The sequence below is a fragment of the Colletotrichum gloeosporioides genome, assembly GCF_011800055.1.
Source record: "Colletotrichum gloeosporioides strain Lc1 chromosome Unknown consensus_101, whole genome shotgun sequence".
NCBI classification, from domain to species: Eukaryota; Fungi; Ascomycota; class Sordariomycetes; order Glomerellales; family Glomerellaceae; genus Colletotrichum; species Colletotrichum gloeosporioides.
In genome coordinates, this window is record NW_025544746.1 from 188,353 (window position 1) to 212,928 (window position 24,576).

Genomic DNA, 24,576 nt, shown 5'->3' on the forward strand with positions numbered 1-24,576 from the left:
CATGCCTCCGCACCAGACCCCGGATACGACCCCACGCCTCCCGCGCCTCCCACGCCACCCGAGATTTACAATCCCCTACCGCCTCCCCTAGATCCCGGAGACGCAGAGCGTGTCCCGCAATCAGTCCCGGAGAGGGATAACTCCAGCCAACGGTGAATATCCGAGGGGATTCGATGTGACGACCCGACGTGCATGTGGCGTCGGAGTCGGCGGAGGTGACTTGGCATTTCCATCAAGAGAGCCCGCCGAAAGATGCCTGTTTTCATGGCCGTTGCGGCATGTCAATGACTAGCACCCGAAAACGAGACGACCCGGGCCGGGGTGGCGGATATCACGGCGATATGGGGCTGTCAGCTTGTCGGCGGGCAAAGGCCGTTATCCCCGTGTTGGAAAAGACAGAGATCACGAATGGCACCGGGACAAGAACCACAGAGATCACCAGTGAGGAACAGCAAGAGATGTTTGTGATGTGTTCAAAGTGTATTACTAATGTCTCATTCCTCATGAACAGAGAATGCCACCCTCCCAACGCCGTCGCAATGACTTGAATAAAAACTTATGATACAAGAAACAGACTCCAAAGGAGAGTCATGATGCATGCAAATGCAGATGCAGTTGACGATGCGTGATCCACGTTACAATCCTGAAAACTTTTTGCGTTCCCAAGGATTGGGGTGGGGGGGGGGGGGGGGGGGGCNGGGGGGGGGTATCCATGCGAGAAAAAAGAAGTGACGTGCTCGGTACTGAAGCGGCGAGGCGCTTAAGCGGTGGCGGGCTCGTTCTTTTCGGCGTCGCTGGCGGAGGCGGACTCGTGGGCGCCGTGGCGCTTCTCGTGGGGAACCCATTTGGCGGAAGTGATGGGGTTGACCTTCTGGACGTACATGGTGTCGATCTCCTCGAGGGTGCGGTCCTTGGACTCGATGACGAAGAAGAACACGATGATAGCGAGGGCACCGCAGCAGCCGGCAAAGACGAGACCGTAGAGGTAGTCGATGGCGTCGGTGATGTAACGGGTGAAGAAGGACATGAGGAAGTTCCAGAGCCAGTTGGAGGCAGTAGCCAGGGCCATGGCAGGGGCACGGTAGCGGGCAGGGTAGAGCTCAGCGACGACGGCCCAGACGAGGGGACCCCAGGTGGTGGCGAAACCGGCGATGAACAGGCAGGAGAATGCGACGAGAACGGCGCCGGCGGTGGGGGTGTTGGACGGGTCGTTGTGGTCGAGAGCGAAGTGGCCGACAAAGGCGTAGACGAAGAAACAAGCCATCATCCAGAGGGCACCGACAATCAGAGCCATGCGGCGACCGGCATTCTTGACGATCCACAGACCACCGAAGGTGCAAGCAACGTTGACGGAGCCGAGAATAAGCTGGGTGACGAAGGAGTCGCTGAGACCGGTGGCGGAGAAGACGGTGGTTCCGAAGTAAAAGAAGAAGTTGGCACCGGTAAGCTGCTGGCCGGCCTGGAGGACGACGCCGAGAACGGTACGGTAGAGCATGCGGGGACCGGTGAAGATCTCGAAGATGGAATCGACGCCCTCGCTCTCCTCCTCGACCTTGGCGCGAATCTCGTCGATCTGAGCGTTGACTGAGGGGGAGTTGGGCTCGACGCCGGCAAGCTTGGCGATGGTGTTGCGGGCTTCCTCCTCACGACCCTTGCGGAAGGCGTAACGGGGAGACTCGGGGAGCATCAGGATACCGGCACCGAGGATCAGGGCCCAGGCGAAGCCGAGACCGTTGGGAATGCGCCAAGAAGCACTGCCGACCTTCTTGTTGGTGCCCCAGTTGACCATCTCGGCGGTCCAGATACCGAGGGTGATGAAGAGCTGGTAGGTAGAGACGATGACACCGCGGATGATGGCGGGGGTGGACTCGGACTGGTACATGGGGACGACGACGGAGAGGGCACCGATGCCAACACCGTTGACAAGGCGGCCGATGGCGAACTGGTACCAGGCCTTCTCGGAGGAGACCTCGATGACAATACCGACGCAAGACCAGAAGGCAAAGGCGGAGATGGTAAGGCGACGGCCAAGAGTGTCGGCGAGCTTTCCGGCGATGAGGGCACCGACCAGGCAGCCGATGCAGAGGAGACCGACGATGGTACCCTGGCGGGCGGCGGAGAAGACGATAGAGCCATCAGACTGGAGCTCACCGAAGCGCTCCATGTAATCCTCCATCAAGAAGAAGCCGGAGATCTGACCACTAGAGGAGGAAGTCTGTCAGCGGGGGTCCGCAGCAAACGGATTAAGGTGAGTCGGGTCTCAGAAGACTCGGAAAAGTCTCGGGTTGAGGCCGACCGGATGGGAAAAAGCAAAACATACCTGACATATCCGAACATGAAGCCTCCAATGGAGGCGACGAGGCCGAGGAAGGCAGCGGCGAAGGTGACCTTCTGCTCGGCGGTGATGTCGGCGGAGGCGGCATCGGGAGACTGGACGTCGCCGGCACGGTCCTTGTGCTCGACGTCTTTACCACCGAACTTGGGGAAATGCATATTGTAAAGCCCTTGGGCAATGGTGGTGTTGCTGTGTGATGATGTTTTGTATGGTTCGGAGTGTTGATATTGTTGATGGTTGGAAGGTGGATGGGGTTTTCACGATCCAGCTGTTGTGGTGTTGTTGATGTTTGTTGTTGTGGGTGGGAGGTGGGAAGGGGAAGAGGTAAAGGGGGAGGAAGGTGAGGTGAGATAAAACTCTGATTAGATGTGATGAGTATGGGAAGGAAGGAGCAGGACAGTAAACGGAAGGAGCGAAAATGTGTATTTGTATTCGAGGAAGGAAGGAAGGGGCACACTGGAGTTGGAGTGTACATTACACGATGCGTGGTCTCTCCCGGAAGGCCCAGTCTCCCCATTCACCTCACCCCAAGGTTGCAACTAGTGTGTAAGGAGAAACCAAGACCAAGGACTGGGTTGAAGGGCCAAACTGGAGATTCACTGGGGCAGCAAAGGCTGTCTTCTGGACGTGTGACCAGCTTCTCGAAAAAACTCACCCCGTCTTCCCCCGTAGACCCCCGTTCGCCTCCGCGCATGTTCCCACACCCGCGCCGATGGAAAGGTGCTTTTCATGCCTCATGATCACCTTCTCTTCTCCGTTTTCTGACCAAGCAAAGAAAGCCCCCACCGCCAAACGCACAAGTGAAAGTCGGGGGCCCGTGGGCGAGCAAACCAAGCGTGCGGGCCAAACCTGGGCAATGCAGCAACGTACGTCTGTGGACTGTGGGAGGAGGGGATATGGGGAGGCAATGAGGTGGTTCTGGCCAGACCGTGGGAATACCGTGACACTGTCTTGATCACGATGCCCACAGTGAAGGAAGAGAGAGGTACCTTCGGAGATGGCAACGAGATGAAGACGGAGAAGGGGTACAGAGTACCGGTACGGACACCAGGTACCTCCGTCCATCCCATCGGTCGTTGAATCCGACCAGTCTCTGTTCGGTCGAATGCTCGGCCACTAAGAGGAGACGGCCGCTCTGGGAGTGCCTCGAGTTGAGGCTCCGGGAGAGGTCAATAATTCTGATAGCCAAGACCCAGTCACCACCACCCAGCAGGACCCATGATCCCGCCGAGAGGGGACCGTGGCTGGCAGCACTGCGGTAGCTGTTGCTCGGGATGCCCTGCAGCGTCCAGGGTCTGGGCTGGAATTCGCCGAAGAGAGACTCGGTTGGGAACCACAATTGGCTCCAACATGGACATGGCGAATCGGACCCTTTCAGCTTGGCGAATTGGCGACGGCGGTCGCGTCTTCGCAATCTGGCTTAGCGGACGAGCCCTGCTTGGCTTGAGATGATCCGCCGTGGCCCGCGGCTGGGTGGAGATCCCGAAGCCTCCGATTGACGTCAGGGACACCTCTCTGTCGACTATCAAAGCTCTCTCTCTCTCTCCAGGGTTGCATGGAGGGACGGGAGACGGCCGGACAGGCGCACACAGCTACTAAGTAAGCTACCCTGTGCCTGAGTAAGGTAGTGTGTGTGTGTGTGGCCAGCTACATGGCAGCATGGCATCAGCGTGGCAGGCGACTGACGACCGTTGTTCCTGACATTGACGCAACCGCCAAACAAAAACCAGCTTTTGGAGGGGGGCAAACAGACAGATCACTGATGGGAAAGAGTCAGGTACCTGGTCTCTGGGCTGTTCGGACCAGCCGTTGTTTCTTGGACCAAGGCGAGGGAAAGAGCATGAGATCGCCCGGCGACATCAGACGAGGTGATCGGCCAAGACCAAACAGAAAACTCTGGAAGGAATTTTCACTTTGACGGAAGCAGGTGTGCAGAGAGAGAAGAAAAAAAAAATAACACGAGCGGAAAGGAACCGACAGGAAAACAGGGTCATGGTGGTCTCGCAACTCTGCAAGTACCGTGCCGCTTCCGCTTCGCAGATCCACCGCACGGGCGCCATCTGCCATCTGCCAGATGGCATGCTCCTCTGAATGTACCTCCACTGAGCATGTCTACTACGTACCTAATGTACTGATAACGATGCTTCATGAACAACACATGATGGAAAACGACATTTGCAGATTCACTTGCAATCTTTCGGCTTTCAATACATTGAAGACTTTCCCTTCAGTGGCAAGACAAACCCGTTATCAGCCGTCAAACAATCAACATAGCCAAAGGCTGATCTGAGAGTGACAGCGCCATCGCATCGTGACATTTTGCTGCTGCATCCATGGCCAGCCCACGCAAGGTCCGAATATAGAGTACCCCCTGTCCCTGAACCCCTCCCCTGTCCCGAGCATCTTCCCATTGCTTTCCCACTTCTTTTTGCGCCGCGCTCTGCAGACTGCACGCAGCACTGCACCAGGGCGGCGTGAGGCTTGACTTTTGTTGACATTATTGACAATCTTCTTGCGAACTCGGAGCGAAGCTTTCCTGGTTATCAAAGACAGAATCACGATGCTTAGTAGCTATTTATTGAAGTCAAAATGTGATTTTTCATGGTGAGGCGCAAACCTACACGAATTGGATGTGGCTTCAAAAGGTAGAAGGTCACTTTTGGCTGCTGGCGTTGGCACTGGCATTGGCTTTTGGGCCCCCTGGTCTCGTTATCTCGTCCCCTGTTTGCTTGATCCCTGGCCAGTGGCCGTCGTCCGTCCGGCAATCAGATGCAGACGGCGCAGTGGCTTCATGTTTTAGCTCCCGATCTGCGATTCCGCCGCCGCAGTGGCCGTACTTTGTACTCTACCCTGAAGCTTTCATCGGCTGGCCTGACAAGCAATTACAGCATAGAAGCAGCAGCCGCGGCGGCCATTAGTATTCTACTGAAACCACAATCGACTGCATTGGACCTTGGACCGAAGAAGGTGAGGCTCACTCAACCGCTCCTCGCATTACATAGCACAGAGTTAAATCCATACAAAGAATAACACCGAAAAGAACCCCCCACTCCTAAAACGGGCCCACGGCAGCCTCACCGGCACACCCTGCCACCCTTTCTCCCCCTTGAGGCTCAACGCAATGGGCACTCCCTACCTCCCAGACCTCCTCGCCCGTCGAGTCCAGAAAAAGACCGAGACTCGGCCAGCCAGACCCGTCAAAAACTGGTGAAGCGCGCCTCGTGCTGGGAGATGCAGCGAGAGAGAATGCGCCGGACGCGACGATACGGCCTGGGCTTGATGAGGTGTGGGCACGCCAGAGGAGTACGGAGAGGAGCAAGACGGCCGCCGCGTGAAAAGGGCCGAAGACTGAGAGAGAGGGCAACTCCCTACCTACTCCAGTGTTTGAGCGACGGTGCGCGCAGTCGTGGTGTACACGCGAGACTGTAGAATTTTTCTGGTGAGTTTTTTGGTTTTGGTGGTAATAGTATTGGATGAGAAGTGGGAATAGAGGGGGGTTGAATCCACGATGTGTGCGAGATGAGGCCGAGGTGAGGCTCATGCTCATGCTCATGTTCATGTCTCCCTGCAGCAACATCAACATCATCATCATCCTTATCTGGGAACGTTCAGACTATCTCATTCACAAGAGATAAGCTCAAACAGTGAAAAAAATCTCGCGGTGCACTTTCCCGAGGCTGTTTCTTCCACCATCTCGTCCTGAGCTCGACCGAGATAGACTCAAATGTCACTGACCAGCCGAGACAGCAACAGCCAGCATGGCAAACTCGCAGAATCCCATCGCGCAAATTCTCGCCCCTCTTCGGCTCGACTTCTCAAACGTGCGCCCTGAAAGTGGAACCCGTAAGGTCCTGCGTGCTGCTCTGAGCTCACGTCTGCTGGCCGCGCCGGTGAGAGTGGACGCTGGCAAGAAAGAGCCCGAAATGCGGCCACGCCGCCAGGTGGCCCCCGCCCCGCTGTTATTCCCGCCGCGGTCCACCGTGGTCTGATCGGATGTTTTCCGTTGCTTTGCTCAGTTCCAGTGTTCAGGCTTGTGTTTCTTGGTTTTTTTCCCGCTGCTGTCTGGCTGGCTGGCGAACGGGCCCGGCCATCTGTCTCTGGCTGCCAGATTGTCAGATACCAGATACCGACATGTTCCTTGCATGGCACCACAACCGCCGTGTTTCTGCATATCACAAAATACCATAGACAAAAGCATCACCCGCACCGTCTTAGAAAAAGGACCCCAGACCCCCCAAATTCCGCCGCGGAATCGAATGACGCCACGGCTACGCCTTCCACCGGCCAGTCCCGGGGTCCCTCCCGTCACGAGAATCTTCGGCGCCGAGGGGTGATCCGACATTGTCGTCGTCGTCGTTCGCGCGTATCGTCCGGCATCCCGGGTCTGCGCCGAAAGACGAGGAAACGACTTACATCCATCCCGTGATCTCATGTCTCACCAGATGCGGCGCAGGCCGACGCAGCGTGGCGGGTGACCACACTCAGATTTCCCAAAATCCAGACCGTCGGGTTGCGATTTGTAACACCCATCGCGGCTTCGCGCCTAACAGACGCCGTACAGTGCAATTCCACCCTCCAGCTCCATAACAGCATGCATTTCTCATCTGCCGTCATCTCTACCGCAAAAGGCCCCGATTTTTGACAACACAGACGAAGCCTGAAGCTCCGGAAACAGCCCGCCTCACGATAACGGGGAATCCATACACCCATTTTCCAAGACCGTCGGTGTTACAGCCCTACGGCGGCGAATGGCGCGGAACGGGAGCGTGGGATGGGGCGGCGGGCAGGCGTTTGTCACGTCAGGTCGGAGATAACAAAATTCTTCAAAAGCCGCATAGAAGAACTATGACGACACTGGCACTGAAGAGTTTTTTTCAACGTATCGTTCGTTATCGCGTTGTGGTTCAACCCGGGCGCGCGACTGGCCACTCAACGGCCCCGTCATCGACGACGAACGAGTCATGACCGGTGACGTAAAACCTCACGACTCGACACACCCCCAATTGCAGGGAACAAACACGCGCAGGCAAGTTATCAACATAACAATGTTTTACCGTACTACGGATACGGACCTGACGACTAACGAAGAATGTCACTCGAGTCCTGGCGACTCGGTCTGTGAGGTATTGGTACATGTGGTGAAAAACAACAATCCGTGACCACGAGCACAAAAACGTGTCAGGCCCCGCCGTGCCCCAGAAAACCGGCGCTCCCGTCCTCCGCGTCACCCGCGCTCTCTGCCCGAACACCGAGCATACACGCATCCACTCTCACCGGCTTAGCAAGCCCGTGTGTAATTCTAGGAAACAAGCTCAACCGTCATCGTGCTATTTTCCGCTTGACTTGCGTCTCTTCACTAACATCTGCGCACTGCGCCGTTGGGGTCGGCCCTTGGACGCAGCCTTCTAGGCTGGGGACTCGGCCACCTCGCCCCGGCGCGGACGCTTCCTATACTTTCTGCGCCGAGCAGATACCGGTGCAGCCTCCATAGTCTCGTCCTCCTCGCTGAAGTCGCTGTTCTCCGCCTCAGCCAACGCCGCCATGACCTCTTCAGTCACCTCGACTGGCTCTCCGGGAAGCACATTTGACCCAGTCTTGCGGGCAAAGTTGCCCTGCGATGACGATGCCACCGCCTTGCTGTTGATGGCCTTGAATCTCGACGGCTGAGTCGAGGGGGGCACTCGAATCTCAGGCATGTCATCGTCGACATCGCTGTTTTGCACAGAGTCTACCTGCATCGAGGCTACCGACTGTGCCCTGCCTGACGTCTTGCGCTGCCTGGCCACCATCTTCTTTTCGGTGAGACGGTCAGGAATTGCGCGGTCGCCAAACTGTGATTGTGTCGGTGTACCGTTTGGCGAGTCTTCCTCATCCTCGTTAACCTCGCTGGCGCCCCTCGCTGTCTTTCCCCGCGACAGCCTGACCCGCTTCTTCGCGGGGCTGGGCTCGGCCGAATTAGCCTGCTGCGTTCCTGGGGGCAGTAGCGACGGGGCGATTCCAAGTCGCGGCGACGTGGATGCCGACTCTGAAAACTGGGTATCGTCTTGTGTGAGTATCGTCTCCTCATTGGAGCCGTGAGTCTCGTCGACCTCGTCATCCTCACCGTCCTCCTCATCCTCTTCGGCATCACTCGCGGTTATCAGCATGGTGCTGAGCTCGTGTCCGGTGACTGGTTGTTCCCTCGCTGGCTGCTTGCCCTTGCCTTTGTTGGCTTTCCTCCGGGTGGCAGAGATCACCTTAAGCTCTCTGTCCGCATCCAAGTTGTCGTCTCCGCCAGTGAGAAATCTGGAACCCTCAGGATGGTTCTCTGCAGCGTCATCCAGGAGGAAGCGGGCGCAGTCTCTAACTGTCTTTTCCCTCCACTGCGGAACCTGCTGCTTCAGACGGAACCATAGCAGCTTGAGGGTATCCTTGTGCCACTTCCTCCTGAATTGAACGTCAACTAGTGTCGTCCATTTGATCGCGCTGTCGGGGCCCGGAGCTTGTTTGGAGATCGACTCGACCAATCGGTACTTGTCCTCCGGTGCCATTTCTCGAATCTGCAGTCGGCACTTCTTCAGGGGCCAGGACACATCATCCATCGATCCGCGCAGATCGGCTTCGGTCAACTCGATCTTCATCTGCTTCCACTTCCTGCTGCACTGGAGACGAGTGCGTTTTCGACCCATTTCATCGCTGACACTTTGCCAATTGACGTAATCCAAGGGTTTCGTCACTTCGCGGCGGTAGGGCTTTTCCATCCGACGGGCGACGGTGAGCACGGCCTCAACCAATTCCTGTTCCTCGTTTTTTGTCCAGGCTTTTCGCTCGTTGCCGACATGACCGCAAATAAGGTAGTTCTTGTAGCGGGCGCGAATGTCAGTAGGTAATCGACCAATTTCACTAGAAATCTTCGCCCATGATCCGTTGTATTTTTCGTGCAGCTCGAGAATCTTGGCATCCTCTTGCGGTGTCCAGCCTCCGCCTCGCAGAATATTCGTGCGGTACTCTTGTCGAGTGGTGTCGATGACCCTTTGGCGTTTTCTGTCCGGGAAGGCGGTGCTAACGAAATCCCAAAACTCTTTGAAAAGTTCGCCGTCGTATTTGGGGCCCTTGTCCTTATCTTCAGCAGACTTTGAGTGCTTCATGTGAATCACGCCGAGCAGTTGCTCTCGAGAAAGCCCTTGTCGTTCTTGGTACAGCTTGAGCCTTGCGTTGAGGCGGTTGATCTCCTCCATGCTGAACTGACCCTCCCTCAAACCGCCCAGATTTGGGGCGGACGAAGGAGTCCTAGATTGCAGACGCCGGATTGCCTTCGGTTTGGGCGTCGCAGCAGCTGAAGGTTGTGCTTTCAAGGAACGCGCCTTCAAGTTCGGCCTCTTCTCCGACGAAGCCTTGGGCTCCGAGGTGGACGCGGCCTTCTTGCTTCGTTTCTGCGTAGGGGGCACCGGCGAGGTTGGCGCCTCAACCGTTTCCTCTTCTTGGTTGTCGTCGACGTCCTGGGCGAAGAAGGTGGGCTTGGAGCGTTGCCGCTTGGATGAAGTGGATCGAGCTGACTTTTGTGCCGAGCTAGGTTGGTGGCTCGCGTCTGACATGTTGATGAGAAGGTTGGCCTTGCGACCGCGGGCGGTTCCGGGAGTGGCCGTCGTAGTAGTTGTTGCACCTTTGCGGGAAGTTGCTCTCTTCGGCGTTGGCAGATGAGGCTGCTCAACTTCCGGTTCCGATTGCTCTTCAGATTCATCAGAGGCGTCAGCGACTTCCTCGTCAACGTCCATGGCGTCCTCGTCGGCACTCGGCGTGTCTTCCCTGGGCGGTTGAGAGGAGGGAGGCAACTGGTCAGCGAAATCGTCTTGAGACTCCCCGTCAACAAGAGCTCCAGAGGCAACCGCGGAGGCATCTGCCATGCTCACATCGCCGGCAGCGTCAGAGGCCGACTCATCGCCCGAGTTGTCCGAAACAGCCGCTGCGCTCCCATGTTCTTCGGATGGCTCATCTTCAGCTTCGTTCTCGTCTGCCGACTCCGCAGCCTCTGAGATTCTGTCGGGCACACCGGTTGACTCTCTAGAAAGTCCCTGCCTGAACGTGGAAATCTGAGAGCCACGAGACATGCTTCTGCGCCTCTGGGCAATGACACTGGGCGAGGACAGCGATACTTCGCGGTCGTCGTCGCTCATGGACACGGCTGCGGTAGAAGTTCCCTTCGCAGGCTGGAACAGCTGTCTTGAAACGCTCACGAGCTGGGATTGTTGAGGCTCGTCCTGGAGGGTGTAGTCAAGAGTAAGGTCTTGATCGACATCGACGGAATGGGGCTCGGCTTTGGTAACCACCTCGTGGGAAGTGGAGGGTGAATCGGGGATCATTTCCTCAGGCTGCGTCTCCATCTCGTCGTCCTCGATATCCTCCAAGGGCTTGCGGGTCTTTCTCTTCTTTCTAGGTTTAGCACTCTCGGCTTCGGCGGGGTCGGCGTCCGCTGTCTTGGATGAAGACTTGCGCTTGCGCTTCTTCTTCTCCGGGACCGGGATGGACGAGGTGCCCGGCTCGACCTTGAGCTCGAGTCGTTCGCTAGACTGGGCTTCGTCGTCGCTTGCATCCTCCCGCCCGCTCGTAGTCGGACTAGGCAGAGATTTATCGGCAGAGCTTGAGGGGTCGGTCTTCTTGGACTTGCGCTTCGACTTGCGCGTTTCCTTCTCTTCGGTCTTCTTGCTCTTCTTGGCCTTCTTCGCCTTCTTTGCCTTGGGTTCGGCTTCGGCTGGCTCGGACTCGTAGGCTGGGGCGGCATCGTCTTCGTCGTTCGCCTGGGTTGAGAACGCGGCCATGTCTGCAAAAGGGTCGACGTAGTCATCGGTAGCAGCATCGGTGGCGGCGTCGCCGGGGTAATCATCGATGATGCCATCGGGGCCGTCGTACTCGTCGTCCTTGTCGGCGTCATCTGTGCGACCCCAATCCTGAGACATCTCTGAGAACTGAAGGTCGATGCCAGGAGGAGCGGTAGAGGGGAAGGGCTGTCGATCGTGGCCGTCGGGAGAGGGTCTCGTCGGGCCGGGAGACGAGTTCTTTTGCGGAGTGCGGCCGAGGATTCGGGAGATGGAGCTGAACATTGCGTGCGTGGGGCGAACAGCTGCCCTAGGCGTCGGCCAAAAGAGAAATTTTCCGAGCTAGAGGTGGTCGATCGCAAGGCAGCTCGCTCGGGGAGCTCCTCGGAAGGCGAATTGGTGTCGACGTAGACGTCAGGGTCGGGCAATGTGATGTGAAAATGCACACGATGTCTGGCCGGCGGGGAAACTTTTTTTCTCAGGGAGGCCATCCATGGACGGGTCGCTGAGAGAAGGCACGACCGTGATTTGCCTGGTGCACTTTCCTAGGTGGATACAACGCGACGGGAACGCGGGTCCACCGGCGGGGCCTCTTTCTGGAATGGAGGGCTGGGATTGGATGATGGTTGGCTGAGCAGGCAGATGGGAAGCTTGGGCCACCTTCCAGTGCCGTGGAATGTGGAAGGAAGGAAGCTCAGATGCGACTTCCCACCCGCGTTGCACTAAGATAAGCGACCACGATTATGTCATTTTCCCATCTTCACCTTCCTCGAGGGGAATGAGCGAGGTTGGACCAGCACTTGCTTGAAATGATGAACAAAGCCACCAATATTGGCTTAGGTAAGGCACGAAAGAACCATCTGGCCCTTCATCATCCCAATGCCGATGGGCAAGAGCTTGCCTGATGTCGGCGGTTGCTATGGATCGCCACATGAGCGTAAGTAAATAAGCATGTGCTGGTCAGTAAATCCTCCGTTCCCAAACCAAACACGCAGCAACATCACAAGAACCTCAAGAGGCAGCATGTCGTATATCCACACGTCGTTTACCTATCGTGACATCGTTATCTAAAAACCAACAAGCCCATCCTAGTCCAACACCGAAAACGCCAAACCTCCCTGCCATGATTCAGTTATTTTCCATTGACCGATTGCTTTGCTAATTCATCCTTCACTTCTCGCCGTCCTTCTTTCTCCGGAACAATCCACCAAAGAACTTCTTCTTGCTGTTCTCCGTCTTGGTGGGCGCGGCAGCCGGGGCAACGTCCTCCCCAAGGAAGGTCCGCATGCCAACGGCCTCCTCGCTGCTGCCGCCGCTCGCGGAGCTGGCCACCTCCCGCCGGTGCTTGAGCTCGGCCATGGACGCCATCTTGCCCAGGATGCGGGTGCGCGCCGACGTGGGGACTGGCGGGGCCGGGGGCACGGGAGGCGGCTGCAGGTTGGCCGTCGACTCCAAGCGGCGAACTTGACGGGCTGGCATGGGGTCCACCGTCGGGGCTGTGTTGCTGTCAGTGCTCGTCATCCTCGCTTGCGGGTTATTCGGAGGGTACTCACTAGACCGGTAACCGAAAGCTGCGACCGAGGCAGCAGGCCGGATCGTACGGTCCTTCTTGACCGAGAAGTCGTTGTGGGTGACGGACACAGAGCCGGTGGACGGGGAAGGAGGGATCGTCGGGGAGACGAGGGGCGTAACCGTAGGAATAGGCGGACGGGAAACAGGAGCGACGCGGGGAGGCGGGATGGGGGGAAGAGGAGGGTGAGCACGCGAAACAACAGGGCCGGGGCCAAAGTCAACGTCGACAAAGGCAGGGCCGGAAGTCTGCGGGCGACTGGGAGCCTCTGGGCGCGTCTTGGGCTGCGGGATCGACGGCAGCGGCTTGCTGGGCGCCGGCATGCTGGGCGCGTCGAAGCGCTGGAGCGATCTCATCGAGCGAACTTGACGAGGCGGGCGACGGGTGGGCGTCTCGACGTTGCTCTCCTCCAGAGATTCTTCTTGGGCTTCTTGGGCGACAAGATCAGCAGTGTGCGGCGAGAGAACGTCCTTCATCTCGCGATCGAGCTCTTTGCCAATGTCGGTGATGAGTCGCGAAGAAGAGCGAGTGATGCTAGTGCTGGGTTGGCCTGGGACGGCGCCGGGAGGGGGACTCTTGAGGGAGCTGAAGCGCAGAGGTTGCGGGTAGGCCTGGGAGGCGGGGAGGGGATCCAAGTCGGCCACGGGTCTGCGTCTGCGGACTTTGAGAGATGGGAGCTCAGAGTCGGTGCCTTGCTGGGCAGAGTCGCGCCTGCTGGGAAGAGAAGACTTGCGCGGGCGGCCGGTGGAGTTGATGGCGGGGGAAGTTGCAGAGATCCTGAGGCCGGGGGACTGAGAAGGGGACTCAATGACCGGGTCGAGGCCCGGCAAGCGAGGGTCGCGGAAAGGAGCTGCTGCATCTTGGGGCGTGTCGATGCGGGAGCGGCGTGGCTTGCTGACTGTCGACCGGTCTGAAGAAGCGACCGAGGTAAAGGAGAGTGCCTGGGAGCGGCGCGACTCCGAGGTTGAAGCAGATGCGGCATCAGAGAATGTGGAGTGGCGATCGCGTTGAGATGTGGATGAAGAGGCTACTGAAGCAATCGATGCGGCGTCTTGCGAGTTGCCAGCATGAGAGGCCCGCGGACCACGAGGCTTGACTCTCTGGGTATCCTCATACTGACGGCTATCTGCGCTGGTAAATGAGGCGCGGCCCATGTTCTGCCTCTCCTCAGCCCGCATGCGACGGAGGTCGGCTTCCATGCGAGACTCGTAGGTTCTGGAGGCGCGGCCATCCTGGCTGGGCATGCGATGAGTGTAGCTGCTGTCAACGGTAAGTGTAGAAGCCCGGGAGCGACGATCGTTCTGGTATTCCTGCGATGCTTCACTGGCAGTGTAAGTCTGGGCCACCTCGCTGTTGGGTACATAAGACACCGGGCGAAGGATGGTGGTTGAGTTCTCCAAGGTTCCGGGCTGCGCTTGAGCCTCGGCAGATGAAGGTTCACGCAGCTGTTGCGGGGTTAGGTCCTCTTCCTGCTCAACAGCACTCTCAGACTGGGGCATGAAGTCCAGGGGAGTAGGGCGACGACCAGCAGCAGGGCGGTGGATTGCTGTGAGCACACTATCTTGTGAGTAAACTGATGAGGTGTCTGCAAAGTCGATACAGTCAACTCCTTCGTCAGCGATACTTTGCTGGAATGTCTCGTCACTGGACCGCTGGGTCAGAGCGTCATCCCATGTATCGCGAGTCCGAGTGTCTTGCAGTGGTGCAAATGTTCCCATCTGCGGAGTAGCTGGAGAACTACTCAAGGGGGAAACTGGTGCAGGTGGTAAGTTGCATTCATCGTAATTGATACTGTTAGGTGAGATATCATTCTCATTGCGGTCAGCAGTACTGGGAACAGGTGAGCTGGGGCCAATGACAGTACAAGAGGAGAGTGCAGATCCCGGGCGGTACACTGCGGTGACTTCGCTGCGCGCGTCGTCTTCGTCGACAGAGTCCTGGTCAGGAGAGGTAGCAGGCACATCTTCAGTCGAGAAAGGTGTGAAGACGGCCGGGCTAACTGCCCTCCGCAAGACGGCGACCGAGGGCGGTTGAGCGAATGGGAAGTCATGGGGAACATCGTTCAAGGTGGCCGATCTGGGGGTGAGTTGTTGTTCATGAATAGAAGGATGAACAGGTTGGTGGTCAGCAAGTGTAGCTGTGAAGGCATGGGTGGGAGGTGCAGCACTTGAGTCCCGTTCAGATGCCAGCAGAGGTGGATGCTGGTATTGTCTGGAGGGTCTGTCTCTGCCCAGGGAAGTGGATGAAAGGAACTGGGGTGGAAAGGAGCTGGTGAAAGAACTTCTGTACTCACGCTCGCTGCTTGTGCTCACAGCGACAAAGACATCAGTGTTCGCGCGAGGAATCGAAGCGGCCGGGTTGTTGATAAGAGCCTTGGTCGACTGCAAAAGGCAATGGTCGGAAGAGGCTGCTCTGGGAAGGTCGAGGGTGAATGCATCGAGGGGTGAGTCGCGCTTGGGGTCCGAACTAGCAGTAGAAGCAAGTGAGCTTGTGCGAAGGTGAACTGGCAGGAGGGGCGATAAAGGGGCCAAGTTCAAAGGAAGTGGTTGGAACGAACGTCGCTTTGCAGCCTCCTCATCCATGTCCTCGGTGGCTGCAACCGGTTTCTTCTTCTTGATCCATTCAGGGTCGGTTTCCTCCACATCTGGAAGGAAGTTTCTGGTGACACCCTTGGGAATGGAGGGGATAATGAGGAATTCTTTGTAGTGCTCCGACCAAAACCACGTCGTGTCCGGCTTCTGGACTGTGCACTCCTCTCCCTGCTCATCAGCCTTGGCCTTGGCGAGGAGATACTGCCGGGCATACTCCATGGGCGCCAGTCGGGGACGAGCGAGACGGAACTTGGGGGGAGGCTCGTTGGTGCCGTTGAAGACGGTGGGGTGCGCGGGCTGAAGAAGGTACAGCGGCATGTTGGACGAGATGGAGGGGGAAATCAGATTGGACGGGCTGCGGAGGGATGCGGCGTAATTCGAAATGCGGTCACTCTCGGATGCAGTCTTGGTTCTCGGGCGGTGGCTGCGGGTTGAAGCCTCGCTGAACTCTTGACCGACGCGCTTCATCTCCTCCGGGGCAACGGGGTCGGAAATCTGGATCTTGGTGATGCCCGTGGCGCTTCTCTTGTTGCGCAGCTTGGTTGCGCTTGGAAGCTTCGTCGGCGTCTTGGGACGGAGCGAGTTGCTCGACTTGGTGGGACGCAGAAAGGTTCTGGGCGCCGACTCGGCCGGGGTTCCGGGCGGCATGCCGAACTGGTCGAGAAGTTCTTTGAGGGTGGGCAGCTCAGGGACTTCCTTCTCCATGTCCGCATTGGCGACGAAGTTGGCAAAGGTCTTGACCTTTTGAAGAACCTTGGATGGGGTGCGCTGGCGCTCGGTGTTGATGGCGGGTGCCGGAGCGGGCGTGCGGAGAGGAGGGGGTCGGGACGCTCTGCGTGGTGTCTTTGCCAGAACGACGGCCTTGGTACGATCTTCCTCCTCCTCATCGTCGGAGTCCCAAGTGTAGGTGGGAGTGCCGTTGTCGATCTTGGCTGGCAGAACGAGGCCGTACAAGGCAAGTCGACCCTGTTCCCAGCCCTTCTCGAGCTCGATGTGTCGCGCCAGGGGGTGCTCATGGAACTCAGTTTTGGAGAGGTCGTCGGGATAGAGCAAGACAGGAGGAGAGTCCCAATCGTAAGCCCACTCTCGGCCATCGGACTTGGCACCAGAGATCTCGCGGCCAGGATATCCGGCAAGAAGGGGGGTTGGAAGTCCAGGAGACTCGGGTGAGGTGGGAGGGACCTCGGTCTTTTCGTCGTCTTCGATGTCATCCTCTACCGAAGGGACGTTTATGGGCGGAGGTCGAGGACAGTTTTTTCGCAGAATTCCCGAGCGAGGAGAAGGTCGAGGGGTGAAATCGGACACATCGGTGCTGGCCGTGGGTCGGGACCCAACGCCAGGAAGATGGGAAGTGTGTTGTTGTGGAACGGGTCCTGGAGACTCAGAAGACGGACCACCACCCAGAGAAGCCATCGGGACATCGGGATCCATTGTTGAAGCAGAAGCCATTCGAGGAGGTGCCATGATCTCCAAGTGAGGACCAGAGAGTGCTGTGTCATCTAGCGATTTGGAGTGGGATGAAGTCGTGGTCCAAGTCGGATGGAACGCGCGATGGGATGTGAGGAAGGATGAGGGAGGGGATGAGATTCGCCGTGTTTCAACGCGCTTCACGGATCGTCAGTCTTTGGAGAGAAATTGACAAGTTGAGATTGAAATACCTAAGTTCGTCTTCTTGTTGATGTTTTCAAGGAAGAAGAGCTTGTGGTTTTAACGCGGGTTGAACGGGGCGAAAGGGTGGCCAAGTGGTTGAAGAAGTGAAGCTGAGAAGGAGCAAAGTCAGGAGCTTGGAGGAAAAGAGTTGGTGTTGTCAACGCGCCGGGAAAGAATTTTCACGCGGCCACAAAGTAGAAAAACAACGACTGAGAGAAGAAGGGTGCCTGAGTTGAGGAGTTGGGAAGGAACTCGAGCTGTGTGGGTGCACGGGCCCGGGGTTGGTGATGTTCTCGGTGCGGGTGGGTGATGGTGTTGATGTTGATGTTGCTGCTTCATGATCCATTGTTCAAGTAGTCACCTCAACAACACCCTCTGAGAGCTGATTCAATCTGGACTGGGATGAAAATGAGTCTTTTCATCTCAAGAACTCGGGCATTTGTGAGGTATATGGAGCTATGAGATGTAAGGTCATGGTGCATTTCATATTCAACTACCTCAACCAGTAGCAGCACATCATCACCATAGACTGAGACTATTGCTGAGCTGGATGCATCCCATTTGGTTCTGAGAGACGCGCCTTCCTTCTCTTCCCACTTCATGGCGCTGTGCTACCTGCCTCTGATTGGAGTTCTCATCAATTGTTGTCGAGGGCTGACAACAAAGGCACGTGACTCGATTGAGGTTGCCTACCTTACCTGCCTACATGGTGGGTACCTGCCCAGTAAGGCAGTGACACAAAGACAGGCCAAGGTTGGTTTTCTTTCAAGAGTCGAATTCCACGAGGTTCCATGGCAGTGAGCCGAGTATGCCCTCGGTCAATCCCTGAGCCCTTGGTCTCGGCCTTAGTCCTGACCTTTGGGTTCGTCGCTATCGGGTGGCCAGTTGAGCAAATGAAGCACGCTTTGCATTGGACGGGGCTGTAGGTTTTGATTGAAGAGATTTTGTATCGATATTCTAATGGGATATAACCCAACTGTATTGAGTTCTGGATTGTATGCTGTCGCACTTGGCCCTTCTGGGTCGTACCGAGGAGTGCTGTTTCTACGGACTTGACAATGACAAGTCTTTTTGGTTGCGGGATGATTTGCGAAGATTAAAGGCAGGTTGAAGTTGTTCAAGCATGATACCAAAAGCCATATACGTGGACGTTGATATTCGAGGCAGGAGTGAGACTCGTGACTGTGTGGTTCCCCGAGAAGCAGAGCACCTCCAGCGTTAGCCTGGTGATTATGAGGCCTGTGACCACTATCGATAACCAAAAATGGGTTGGGTTGGTGATCTTGTCAGTTGATATGGCTTTCAAGTAGAGAGTGAATGCGTGTGAAAGCATTTGGACCAATGCATATTTTTCCAACGTTTTATATTGTCATCTTATTGAGGAGACATCTTTTCATATGCCGTGCAAGTCCAACCACAAGAAGGCAATCTTGATGGTAAGATCATATGTACTAAACAATCTATCACCAAGTTTCAACCTAATACTAAACCATGGCCTGTGTGACTACTTGAAGATTTCCGACGTCTCTGAAGCCATCGTCGACTTATCGTAGGTCACGGAGTTGTTCCGAGCAACAGCTGTGAGCTCAGTGAGTGTGTGGAGTGTTCGGTGCCCCACAGCAGCCTGAATCCGGAACAGTGACTGCCAAAAGAGTGGAGCAGGGCACCCACGGGCCACTGCAGTGCACCGTTCCAATCAGGGCACCAGCCACCTCCCTTTCCCGCTGACCGCCTTTCAATTGGCCCAAAGTCTTGGCACCGCTGGGTGCGCCACAGCAGACAACCGGTTCTTCCAGCACATTTCAGCACATTTCAGCAGAGCATGGGTCGTGCCAAGGAATCAGGACAGAGAAGCCATCTCTAGTCTCAAATTGCGAGGGGACATGGAGGCACGGAGAGGAGAGGGCGGGCTCCCTCCCCTCCCGCCGTGTCACTGTGGCTTGAATGCGAACTGGGTGACGTTTCCCTTTTTTCCCATTTGTTTTGTTTTCTCCCCGTGTGTGTGTGCGTGTGCTCGTGCAGTGTTGCGTTGCGTTGCGTTGCGCTGCGCCAGTCAGTCAGTCACCTCAGTCAGTGCTTGCGTCTGCTGTCTGTTTGATCCATAACAATCAAAATCTCGCACCTTACCTTGGCTGGTCTGTTCCGCCCTCTCCGTCCCTTCCTTCCCTTCTCTGCTCGTTCATTTATTTCTCCATCACCCAAAACTTGGCGCCGCCCTCCCCCCTCCATCGCCAACTCTAATCCTCACCTCCAAAAAACACACATCACCACCAGAACGAGCCCGCAGCTGGCCCTGCATGCCCGTCAGATCCCAACCATGGCCTCGGTGAGCAAGGGTGGTCGGCTGCTGCTGCTGCGACCCTCTCGGGCCCGGTGGACCGGGACGCGTGGTGCTTGGGGGCTGTCGGCGTCAGCACAAGCACACGCAGCACACGCTCGCCCGCATTACTTCCAAGCATCGGCAGCGACGGCAACGGCAAACACGGCACCGGCGCGGAGCTGCTTCTCCACATATCCCTCACGAAGGTCCGGTACGTTGGTGCGCGTATGTTCCGATTCTCTTGTCTCGTCTGCTCCTGATTGGTGGCCGCCATTCTATCCATTCTGCTCCATCTGGTGCCGTGCATGTGATTGAGTGTTGGATGATGAAGAGCCCCGGGTCGTCGATGCGCGAGGCTGGCTGGGCATCGGCCGTCTGACACGGTTCTCTCCTTTGGGGATGCAGGGGTCTCTCGGTTGGCGTTTTAAGCTGCAAGCCAAGATGGCTGACGGATCTGGCCGTCTTTGCATGCGCATGCTCACCAGATCAGGCTGCGATGCTCTCACCCATGCTCGACATGGTGAGGCCATCGCGAGATGAACATTGCAGCCGTACATCTCGACGGGCTCATGCCTTACATCCTCATGCATGAAAAGCGTGAAGGGCACGAGATGGGTGCCATAGACAAGTCATCATCTGGCTGAATCCTTCAAGCGAAGACTTCATGCTCTCATATCAACCTCACTTCACCAGGCAGGACCATAACTAACCTCCCCAGACACAAACCGTACCTCTCATGAACCCCCTAAGGACACATCCCAACATGGCGGCGGCGGCGGCGACTCCCTCCCCAAGAAGATGCTCGAATCCGCCGCGACATCCTTCGCCTCCATCCTCGTCCTGGCCGCCGGCTTCGCCATCGCCGGCTACGCCTACCACAAGACCTACAAGCGCATCGTCCTCAAGAAGATGACGCGCGCCTTCACCCCGGGTGACCCCGTCCTCGAGCTCGCCGCCATCGGCAAGGAGGTGCCTCAGTCCGCCGCCGAGGCCGACGACCGCTGGGTCCAGCGCCCCGAGCAGGCCCGCATCGACAAGATCGTCGACGGCTCCGAGGTCGGCCACTACTTCCTCATCCTCGGCGAGAAGGGCACCGGCAAGAGCAGCATGCTCATCGAGGCCATGCGCAAGATCGACGGCGACGGCGTCGCCATGTTCGAGGCCCACGCCGACCTGGAGATCGTCCGCATCCGCCTCGGCAAGGCCCTCGACTTCGAGTTCCACGAGGACTACATCGGCGGCTACTTCTCCGAGCGCGGGCCCCGCGACACCACCGCCCTGCTCGACATCGAGCGCGCCCTCAACAAGCTCGAAAAGGTCGCCCTCAAGAACCGCGCCACCCGCAAGAAGCCCCTCGTCGTCATCATCAACCAGATGCACCTCATCCGCGACGACGAGGACGGCAAGGACCTCATCGAGCTGCTCCAGCAGCGCGCCGAGCAGTGGGCCGCCTCCAATCTTGTTACCATGGTCTTCAACAGCGACGACTACTGGGTCTACGAGCGCCTCAAGCAGCTGGCCACCCGCATGGAGGTCATGTCGGTGCGCGACCTGCCCAAGCAGCAGGCCATCAACGCCCTGTGGAAGTACCGCGTCAAGTACTTTGGCGAGCAGCTCGAGCAGAGGAAGCTCGAGGAAGTGTACGATCTCGTCGGCGGCCGCCTTTCCTTCCTTAACCGCGTTGCCAAGAGTAAGGATATGATTGCTACGTGCAAGTCCATCTGCGCGGTCGAGAAGACGTGGTTCCTTAACCAGTGCTGGATCCTCGGCGCCGAGATGGACGACGATGTCATGGACCAGCAAAAGTGGGCTGTAAGTCTTGTCTCTCTCTACCTTCCTTTGCGCACCAACTAACAAACGCCCACAGGCCGGCGCCATGGTCCTGGCCCAAGCCCTCGTCGACGAGGAGGAAGAGATGGACAGCCTCTACGACCCGGAGCGCGGCCACCTCCTGCCGTCCTTCCCCATGCACAAGGCGCAGCAGATCATGACCCGCGCCGACTTCATCCGCAACATGGACCGCCTCAACCTCTTCTCCATCGCCGCCGACGCGCAGGTCCGCGCCTCCTCCGTCCCGATGCACCGCGCCTTCAAGGAGATCTGCGCCGAGGAGGGCTTCCGCGACCACCTCGAAAAGACCATCGTCCGCATCGGCGACATCGAGTCCCTCGGCCGCACGCGCGAGCTCGTGGCCAAGGACCTGGTCCTCGGCGGCAAGTACGAGATCAAGCGCGACGGCAAGAACGGCGTTGTGGTCAAGCTCGTCGAGGGCGAGGACCGCGGCATGTACGTTTGAAGCTTTTCTGTCCAAAACAGATTTGGGGGATGGATGGGCATGCTTGTGGGATCCATTGAGGCTGAGCTCCCTCTTCTCCCCCCGGTCCCGGGCATTTGAGATTGCGGGCTTGGTAGATGGAGACACCGCCGTCGTCCAGGGCATGTCCCTGAGATCGGACAGAGATCCGACGATGATCGATCAAGGTGGCTTGGGAGCGAGGTAGAAAGAGAGAAAGATGAGATGAGATTAGATGAGTCGGGGACGGCAGGGCGTCAAAGCCACCGCACTGACGAGCCAAACCTGCTCATCATCACCCTTCACGATACCTCCAAAAACTTGTAAGATAGATTTCCCACCCCCAAGACGGGGCCAGCAGGGGCGGTGTTTGGGCGATGATGTTACATTTCCAGCACGCCGCGAGGACACCCCATGTACGATCCCGATCGATAGTCACCGACAAATCAGAGATTTCCTATGTCGCAGCATTGTATGCCACTGTAACCCTCTCATCCTTCCTTCAACGTGCCCTTGACAAATCCCGGGAGCCACGAAGTACATGGTAAATGTACACCAACCACGTCAAACAGAATCTTGGAAGAATTTCAGCGAGAGATGGGCTCAAGACGTGGTTCAGACTGTCTCATGTACCCTCAAACCTTGCCCACTCGCATCCCCCCAATCACGAGCTTCATCTCGCATGCCACACCTCAGATCAAGATGGCGCAGATTCCCGATCCCTGTCCTGCCCGGCCGGCAGAGCGAAAGGGAAGATCCCCTCAACCACCCATCACCCGCTCGCTGAAGGCCATCACCACTAAGGCCGAGACCGCGATAGAACCAGTCTTAGCCGCCAGTGGCAAACGGAAATCAGACAGATCTGAACCCATCCGCCCAGCCCGCGCCATCCCGCATCTTCCCACCCTGGGGACTGATTCTTCAGCGAGACCGAGCTTAGAGCTCTATCCGCACCGAGTGCCAGCTAACTCCCGCCCAAGATGAGCTGGCTCTGCGGAGTGCACTCCGTCTCCGTCTCCCGTCTCCCCTCATCCCGCAACCCCGGGGTCTAACACGACGCGAGAGTGTTCTTCATCTCTCCCGATCCGCAATGCGATTCGTGCCCACTCCCCATTGCCTGTGCATTACGAGCAGCTCGCCAACGGCCAAGCAAGATTGGGGGCCACGCCCATCGGCAAACTAACCCTCCAAAAGACACGCATACGCGAAGAGAGAAGCAGAAAAAAGCACGCACTCGATCCCTTGTCCCTACTCCGTCCGTATCCCCCTCCCCAGCTCGAGCAAACCAGTAAAAAGTAAGAGAAACCTAGACAGGAAAACGAACAAGCACCCTGGCTGCAGCAGAGAACAACAGGCCGCGGTGCAGCGCAGGCGATTTTAAATTCGGGGTTCAGGAAGGGAAAAAAAGAGGCCCCGTCCGCCTGCAGAATCTCTCCAACTCCCCTGGCCCCCCCAATCTCAGAGTGGAGCCACATCCACAGAAGCAAATAATAGCTAGACCCTGGACACTGGGACTGGGACTGGGACTCTCAGTCTCCAGTCTCTACACTACTGGAGCTGTACGATAGAGGAGTGAGGCAGGCATAGGTAGGTAGGTAGCAGTAGTAACTGTATGTACCGCATTGTTTCGCTCCATAGCGGAGTCTGCAGCCTGTACGTCCCCCGAAAAAGAATCGATCGCAATCAATCCCGCAGATGCGAGACGCAGAGTAAAGGAGGAGGGGATCCGTGAGAGACAGAGACAAAGAGACGGGGACAGCGATAGACACAGACTCGGAGATAGCGACAGCGGTAAAGACAGAGGGACAGGGACAGCGATAGAGACTGGGAGACGGAAGACATAGAGACGGAGACCGAGGGAGAGGCGCAGAAAGCTCGGTGGAAAGTCGGCTCACAGACGCGCATTAGCACAATGGAGATCTTCGCCCTTCGAGGACCCTTCTGCGTCTGTCGTACGAGAGATGCTCAACTCACGACGGTGTTTTGACATCTCGTTCCCGTCCGCTGTCTTCTCAACAGACCACAGATGCCGCAAGCTCCGTATCTGCCCATTCTTGCACAAGCCGCGGGACATGCACGAACGGCCTACCGGCCCGATTGAGTGAGGCTCGTCGCCTTCCAACGTCGCGATACGTGCCGTCCGCCGCCCAGGGTCTGTCTCTTCGCGCGGAGATTCTGCGCCCCCCGGTTCGGTTCCCTCCTCGCGGCAGACGGCCACCTGAGACGTTTGACCGAATGCTCATCAATGAGTCGGTAATCTGCAGATGGACCCCCTCTCAATGACAGGCAAACATGGGCCACGTGCGTGTAATCAAGGCACTGTGATAGGGCAATTGGCGAATAATTGTGTCGAGGACAGGCGCGCAGTAAAAAAAAACCCTGCGCGCGGCTTGTGTATTGAATCTGCATCGCGGGCCTTCCCATCGCAGAACCCACGACGCAATTGCCTAGAAGTCCTCCTTGCAAATGTGCTAACAAATGTGTGCAATAAAATCAGATTCGGACACTGTCCGAGCCGCCCACCCATAGATCGATCCCCTGATCCCCTGCCTGTTATCCCAATTACCCAAAATGAAAAAACAGTGGAAAACGATATGCCAACTGTGGAAAAAAGAGCCAACCTCCCAAGTTGCAGTAAAACACAGAAACGCCAAATGAAGCAACAAGCCGCCGAAGATAACCAAGTCCAAGTCCAACCAAGCTGACACGCAAAAGAGTACCAAACCCGATGCTTTCCGCAAGTTCCGACCGTTGAAATCTGGCTTCTCCAGCCCGAGAGTGTCTTCACCCTCGGCTGCCATCCGTTAAATGAAGCGTGGAATGCAGTGACCCCCCTGTACATGATGTCGTCTCCGTTACATGCCTCGTCCGATAACTCCAACCTCAAGAATGCCGACCAGATAGATGGTATGAAAGTACTGAGGAAAAAATAGCGAGAGAATACAGCACACGGGTATACCGGCGGAAAAGCAATACGAGCAGTGCATGTGCCCGAGAGTGAGCGAGAGATGATGGGTAGCGATGA

At 57.1% G+C, this 24,576-nt stretch overlaps 4 protein-coding genes across 4 annotated transcripts; 1 reads left to right on the forward strand and 3 right to left on the reverse strand.

The window, feature by feature from the left end:
• Window positions 1–760: 760 nt before the first annotated feature.
• GCG54_00010514 (Hexose transporter HXT10) lies at window positions 761–2,523 on the reverse strand (the record flags this gene model as incomplete). The annotated part of the gene is made up of 2 exons (XM_045410437.1): window positions 761–2,201; window positions 2,321–2,523. Coding segments are annotated over 2 exons (1,644 nt in total), but the record flags the coding sequence as incomplete, so codon positions are not given.
• A 5,217-nt stretch (window positions 2,524–7,740) lies between these two features.
• GCG54_00010515 (uncharacterized protein) lies at window positions 7,741–11,412 on the reverse strand (the record flags this gene model as incomplete). Its single annotated transcript, XM_045410438.1, has 1 exon — window positions 7,741–11,412. One exon carries the CDS (start codon window positions 11,410–11,412, stop codon window positions 7,741–7,743), a length of 3,672 nt encoding a protein of 1,223 aa, XP_045257329.1.
• Window positions 11,413–12,297: 885 nt separating this feature from the next.
• On the reverse strand, window positions 12,298–16,719 carry GCG54_00010516 (uncharacterized protein; the record flags this gene model as incomplete). The annotated part of the gene is made up of 1 exon (XM_045410439.1): window positions 12,298–16,719. One exon carries the CDS (start codon window positions 16,717–16,719, stop codon window positions 12,298–12,300), a length of 4,422 nt encoding a protein of 1,473 aa, XP_045257330.1.
• Window positions 16,720–19,212: 2,493 nt separating this feature from the next.
• On the forward strand, window positions 19,213–21,759 carry GCG54_00010517 (uncharacterized protein; the record flags this gene model as incomplete). Its single annotated transcript, XM_045410440.1, has 4 exons — window positions 19,213–19,483; window positions 19,977–21,070; window positions 21,126–21,544; window positions 21,615–21,759. Coding segments are annotated over 4 exons (1,929 nt in total), but the record flags the coding sequence as incomplete, so codon positions are not given.
• Between the last annotated feature and the right edge of the window lie 2,817 nt (window positions 21,760–24,576).